Here is a 7205-nt window from a genome sequence, read left to right as displayed (position 1 = left end):
GGATAAACTTCCTTCACCACGCTTTCTTTGCCATCCTGGAAAACAGGAATAAGCAAGTAGAATGTATGAAGCACTTCCTACGAAATGTATATCCTACTATAGAATCCTACGATCCTACTATAGAATCAGAATCGGCATAGGCAGGGACTGACGAAGCCGGTTCTTCCACTTGCCGAAATGCCCAACTTGATTTTTGGCAAGTCTGTGTGGCTTTGTGGCACGCGCATCCCTTGGCACGGACTAGTGACTAATGAAGACAGAGATATACTGGCACTTTACATGAGCCCACCCGCCTCCCGCGGGATAACTGCACCGCCAAGAATGGCTTTTTCTAAATATATCTTGTAATCTACTGTTTGACAAAAGAAAGACAAGATTAACGCGTTCAAAACTTTGGCTGCCGTCTGCTTCTTGAAGTTGCAGTTATTCCACAAAAGCTATTTTTAAATGTGATGACTCATGAATGACAATAAGATCTACTGTACCAGTGTTTACATTGGAAGTATCTGATTTGATTGAATGTCAGTTTTAAAGTTATTGCTACACCAAAATGCAACAGTTTTTTTTTTGTTTAAAAGTTCCTCTCCTCAGAATTGACCTAAATGCAGCTTCACAGACATGGATTATAAGGCTAATCCTAGATTTAAACGAGATGTCAATTAACTCATCAAAGACTTGCTAAATGCTCCTTGTGAGTGGCTGTGAGCTTATTTGTCATTCAGAGAGCAACCTTTGCCAATAGCCATAGTCCCCTAAATCCCTAATGAGATTATCTGACTCAAACACTCACAGGTGCTAATCATTTGTTAAAGGGCAGAACTCTGCTTAATTTAAGGCTCGTGGTTAAGCTCCTTAATAATGCTCCTTACTCGTTTGTATGGATAATCGTGGGTGCAGCGGCTGCACACAAACAAACAAACAAACAAACAAACAATCTACTCCCCTTACCGTTCCAGTAAGGCACAATTCTAGTTTTCCGTCCTGAACCACATAGATGCTGCTGTCAGGCTGTCCCGGTCTGAAGACGTACTCCCCCTGTTGGAACTGCACAAACACCATGTGCTTACAGAGCTCCAGGAATAAGGGCTTCTCAAAGTGACCCAGTACCCTGCAGGACAACAGAGAAGGTAACGGCTAATGTTAAGATTCTTCTCACATTGAAGGTAAACAAACACTCCTCTGGCTAGCTTTGTATTCAGCGTAATCAATATAGTTCATGTTTTAAACACAAGTCTGCAAAAAAGTGCAGGGCTTTTTCAAATCTGTGTTAAATTGTGCTTTTGCTACGCAAATGCCCGACGACCGCACATCTCTAAGGCATATCTGTTGACGGTAGCAAATATTTCTTCAAGAGCTGCTTGTCTTCCATGCAAATTAGCTCTGCGATGTAAAGAAACCCATGAACACCCCCGTGTTAGGCCGGAGAGAGACTGTTTCTCTATCACAGAATCAACTGTTTTTACTCTAAATAATTCATATTATCCACCATCTTTAATTTATATATATATATATATATATATATATATATATATATATATATATATATATATATATATATATATATATACATACAGTAATCTCACAATCGCATACACATGATCAAGTGGGGCCAACCTACCGGACGTTTTTGAGCATGTAGAGCACCTCAGAGGGCAGGTGGGAGTTGGCCACATCAAACTCTGTGAGGTCCGCCTCCAGCACTGAGGGAGGGGGCTCCTTGGCCTGCAGGGTGGGCACCTCCTTCTTAAATCGCAGGATCCTGCACAGGAGGGGGACAGGGGGACAGCGGGACAGACGGAGGGAGGACGAGACGGGAAACGAGTGTGAACCGCTGGCTGATGTAACAATAGAATTCAGCTAGTAATGGAGTAAACACAATAACGGAGGTCTCTGGCTGGTGAGAGCGAGCTTTTCTGACGTACTTTTTGGCAATGTTGAGCATCTTCTGCTTCTTTTTGAGGCGTGGGCGGGAGGAAGAGGATGTACCCACCAGGGAAGAGGTAGACTGAGAGACCTGAGGAGAAATAATGACATTAGGATCAGAAAGGAGCTGAAGCAGGGGCTGCTAGCGTATTGTTTTATAGGTTATCCTCATCTTGTATCGTGTCACTGGAAGAGGAAAGTGACCGGAAAAATGGAAAGCCAGAAGGGACGACACATGATGCAACACAGGCTGTGGGTCAGACTGGAACCTCTGGCATAGAGAGCCGCAGGGATGACGTATTTTTGTAGTCAGAACGCGGAAGTCCCGGACTTCTTGGTTCTTCACTGTTTCTGTCTATGGGATTTTTGAATGGGTTTTTGCCGCGATGCTTCAAATGCGGTCTCTGGGCAACGCAAAATTAATCAAACGCGAACCAGAGTTCAGTCGGATAATCTTCACACATGAGGACCACTTTCATGAGTTTTGTAGTGTAAATGCGAGCCCTAGAAGTAAAAAGCTCGAGCTAAGCTAATCCAGAACTACCGGTACACACTGCCGCATAGGCTTCCACGTCACGTCAGCACTCAACCTGGACTGTTGATGTGTGCACTGATTACCCCGGGCTGAACGGGGCTGAACCAGGTGAGGGAAAGAGAATTTCCGTGTTCGTCCTTTGAAGTGGTGATGTTATTGACGTATATATCCCCATCGACTCAACAGTGTAGTCTCATTTAGCCGTTTGCTAGCTAGCCGCCCTGTTAACGGCACGTAAAAGCTTCAAAACTCATAAAAGTGGTCCTCGTGTGTGAAGATGATATTACTAAATACTGGTTCGCGTTTGATTAAGCCAGCGTTGCCCAGAGAGATTATTAGAAGCATCGCGCCAAAAACCCATTCAAAACTCCCATAGGCGAAAACAGTGAAGAACCAGGAGAGCTAGCATCGATGATTTCCGGACTCGTTCCTGCGGCTCTCTATTGTGAGCAGATGGCTCAGCCTGCCAGCCCAGGACAACCAGCATATTGACGACCCATTTGCTGCTCGACGGCGCTCACCTTACGCATGATCTTTCGCCCATAGAACATGACTTTGTCTCTCTTGCGGAAACGGTACTTGGGCGCTTCCTGGGCTTCTCGATCTGCGAACACACGGGGAAACGATCAATTCGAAGAGAAATAAACAATAAAACGAGTCCTCTTTTTGCCATAATTGTCATTATATGTGTTTATCGGCGCTTGGTGAGAAATGACGAAGCACTCGGCGATTACTGACTTCGAAGCTGGATCCTCCGCAGGACGAAGAAGATGAGGATGGCGATGAGGACTATGGCGATGCCTGCGCCAATCACCATCCCCACCATCTGCAGAGAGAGGAGGAAGAGACAGGGAGAGAGTTATGTACAGGGAGAGTAAAAGGATGTTACAATGACAAAAACAATTAAATCATAAACCTAATTAAAATATAACAAAATCAGCGCTTCCTATGTTATTAAGTATTCTGTAACAGGAGTTGCATGTTCATCTCATTTGCTCCAAGTTTTGAATCTAGTACAAGTTGCAGCACTAAAATTATATTTATTTGGAGTGGACACAAAATCATGATAGAATCAGTATCCTATACTACACCTACAGTATACTTACTTGTGCTTCTTGAATAATAATAATACTGAGCTAAATTACATTTTCTTAATTTCAGATTTTCTCTAGCCACGGCCGTAACTGCATGGTAGTAATAATCGTGGGACCCTTGCTGAGATGAATGAATGAGTTGATGACAAAATATCTCAACGAAACCTCATCAAACTCTCACCATGCTCGTCTGTAGCTCCTCCTCCACCAGTGTCTTGATGTTAGTGAAGCCTTCCTGATGAGACAGAGAAACACAGAGACACATGACTCACACTGTGACTTGACCCAACAACCACACTGAAAACTGCTACAGTAGGCCTGCTAGCTGGCTCGCACTCCTCGCACACCTCACGGCTAGCATCGTGGCTAGCACTGGTTAGCATATTATTCCGAGCGGAGCGCTGTGACAGCCTGTTCCTGGGAGGCTTCAGCTCCAGTGAAGTGTGATGGAATGTGGGAATAAAGGGGATTCGCCCTGGAGGCAGGAATGTCTGGCTATCAGAGCTTGGGAAAAAGATGTAGCATTTCATCTGAGTTGAATTAGCCCTGCTTATGTGTGTGATTTGTATGAGTGTATATAGGGAGAGAGGTGGGGGCAACACAGTGGCTACTGGCTTGCAAAATGTGACCCTTCTATAAAACGCATGCCCTTTCTCATGCCCGCGCTCCCCAGTCCTTTTCCAGCCTTTCACTTACACTGTTTATTCTATAATAAATGTCAATACAATCATCAGCATCTTACGAACTCCCAGCTGCCAGGTTTTCCCCCCTTCCTTCCTTGCGATGTTCCCTACATACAGATTAAGGCTCCCAGATGTGGAGCTGCTAAGATCCCAGACAACAGGCCGGCATCTGCATGGTGTAAACGCGGCCATTGTTGGAGTAAAGCCCGGGTCAGACGAGAAGATTTAAACTCTTGCCCCGGCGAGCCCCAGACTCAATGCATGGTCTTCTTGAGCACAAACTGAGACCGACAAAATTGCTCCGATTGGTCCGCAGTTGTCAGAAGGTTCAAAGTCTGACAGTCTTGAACCTGTTCATGTGAAGCTGCACCTCCCAGCCCCTGAGTCACTCCTTCTGTCTGGATGGTCACGCCATGCGTCACATGAGGCGAAGCCTATGGAGGGAGGGTGACCTAGCCTTAACTGATCTCCCATCAGTCTGCGGCATGGCCTTATGTATGGAAGTCAGAGATGGATGTTAGCAATAACACCGTTTTCTGCTCACAGGATTGGATGAAGCTTCTCTCTACAATACCCACACACTACATGCCCATAGGTCAGCGGTTCTTCCCAAACTTTTCCAACTCATGACCCACTTGAAAATCTCAAAGATGTCCGCAGCCCAGATATGAGCATAAACAGTACAGAGGGCAAATAATAATGCCTTCCCAGAGCACTTTTTAATTTGAACGATGAAACGGAGCTGTCCATCAGCACCACACAGAAATCCAAAGCTAAAAGTGAGAGGCTGTCTGATAAATAATTAACGAATAATTGATTACAAATTAAATAACGGCATCATTCAACGATGGAGGAATGCATTCTCATACATAATAATTATACTTATACTTAACAATAATTGACTACCCCCCACAAAAAAAGGAAATCTATTCTAATATTATGCATCGTCTTCCTCAAACTAGTAGGCGACAGAGGAAGATAATAGGAACCCAGCCTATTCATAGTTTGATTAATGTGAGCTTTATCCCTCAAGTTCGATAACATCAGATCAGGTACTTCTTTGGCTGCAGGGAGTGGAACCATCCTGTGGCCAAGATAAGCATGTTTTCTTTTGCTGCAATATCAGAAAGCCCTGTTATCAATCTTACAGCAGAGACGATGTCAAGCCATCTGTTTCAAGTTGCCTTTATAATGTTCGACAACTTCTCCCATTGGAATGGCTCGCACATGTTCTCCAAGGAGATCTGAATGGCTTTTCTCTCTGTTTTGGAGCCCTCTTATAGGTTTTATTGGAGAGGACTATGCTGAAATCATATTAAAAGGTTTTGCAACTATCCAAGTTTTTTAGTGCTCTGGCTGACAGCCAATCAGAGACTGCAAGTCTGTTATCGGTGCTTATTGATTGGTGGGGGGGGGGGGGGGGGGGGGAGGGTCATTTGGCATGAAAAGGCCTCAGCTGGAGACCGGGGATATTGACGAAGGACTGACAGATGGTGAGAGCACAGGCAGAGGCATGTGCACTGCACGCACGCACACACACACACACACACACACACCGTCACACACACCGTCACACACACACACACACACACACACACCGTCACACACACACACACACACACACACACACACACGTGCACTGCACAAACCCACAGTGTCACACACACACACACACACACCAGACTGGCATGTGCACTGCACTGCACAAACACACACACACACACACACCAGAGGCATGTGCACTGCACAAACACACACACACACACCAGAGGCATGTGCACTGCACGCGCGCGCGCGCACGCACGCACACGCACACACACACACACGTGTACTTTAGCCGATAGCTGATGGTTGACAGGAAGCTCCGAGTGCAATGGAGTCTGGAAGTGTAAGCACAAACTATTTGGAGTTTGACAAGCTGCAAGCCTATACACAGCTATCAGAACTGCCTTCAGTTTGTGCAGTACTAGATAGCCAGGCTGAGCGGTGTAAACAGTTTTCTGTGTCTCCTATGTCACTAGATCAAGTTGAACCTCTCTGCTATTTTAATCTCATGCTAATCACATCATTTTCCTAGGTTCAGATAAAGCACTCACGTGTGTGTGTGTGTGTGTGTGTGTGTGTGTGTGTGTGTGTGTGTGTGTGTGTGTGTGTGTGTGTGTGTGTGTGTGTGTGTGTGTGCGTGTGTGTGTGTGTGTGTGTGTTATGTTTGTTCTCGTGTGTGTTTCTCTTTTGAAATTAGATGTCTTTTTAGACGTCTCCTTGGAATTATTATTCCTGATGTATTCTACTCCGTCTCATTTCTAGTTTTATTTAATCTCTCAAGCTACCCAAATGTGTGGTGTCTTCTCTCTTCTGTGTTTCAACATTGTGTTTTCCCACTGCATTCTATCATGTGACTTCTGTGTTTCATCACAGTGAAATAGATGAAGTGAACACACAACTGAACTGAACTGTGCAGTCAGTGTGCACTAACCTGGGAGGTGTCTCCTTGGACCTCTTGTTCCGAGGTGCTCTGTCCCATTCTAACCCCGCCTCTTCATAGGGATGGTCCATCAACAGCCACTGGCAACAAACACATGAAGGAGATGTTCATCAGATATGCGCACGCGCACACTTGTGCACAAAAAAATCACACCCACGCATGGAATGTAAAACCCTCCGCTCCTGAATCCTGACTTTCCAGTGCATCCACAGAAACGCACCCTTATATAATTTACTAGTAGGAACTTGTAATATGATGATGCATTTCTGTCATCATCATCATCACTCACCATCCTATTACAGTACGAGGTTCCTAGTAATATGATGACGGTGTATGATCATATTACTAGTAGGAACTTGTTACCCCACAAACATCCACTCACACCCTCCCTCATGCAAAACACAATTAAAAACGCAAGTGAAACGCTGATTGCGAGGCCGTCCCTGTGGGACACAGCTTTCTACACAAAAGTTATTTTCTGTTAC

General features: G+C 45.1%; 1 protein-coding gene across 2 annotated transcripts in view; it reads right to left on the bottom strand.

Moving 5' to 3' along the window:
• pnpla6 (patatin-like phospholipase domain containing 6) overlaps positions 1–6800 on the bottom strand; it is a 37074-nt gene extending 30274 nt beyond the window's left edge. For both annotated transcript variants that reach the window (XR_014553553.1, XM_083656069.1), the window contains exons 1-8: positions 6712–6800; positions 3734–3787; positions 3197–3284; positions 2980–3062; positions 1923–2014; positions 1619–1759; positions 949–1108; positions 1–35 (exon numbers count right to left, since the gene is read on the bottom strand). The exon at positions 1–35 is cut by the window's left edge and continues 46 nt beyond it. Coding sequence is in view for 1 of the 2 variants with exons in the window: in XM_083656069.1 (XP_083512195.1) it covers positions 1–35; positions 949–1108; positions 1619–1759; positions 1923–2014; positions 2980–3062; positions 3197–3284; positions 3734–3787; positions 6712–6759 (701 nt within the window). In the remaining variant the exon portion in view is untranslated. The remainder of the gene's footprint in view (positions 36–948; positions 1109–1618; positions 1760–1922; positions 2015–2979; positions 3063–3196; positions 3285–3733; positions 3788–6711) is intronic.
• Between the last annotated feature and the right edge of the window lie 405 nt (positions 6801–7205).

This window comes from Poromitra crassiceps, assembly GCF_964638095.1.
Source record: "Poromitra crassiceps genome assembly, chromosome: 19".
NCBI lineage: Eukaryota > Metazoa > Chordata > Actinopteri > Beryciformes > Melamphaidae > Poromitra > Poromitra crassiceps.
This window is presented reverse-complemented; position numbering and strand designations above follow the sequence as displayed.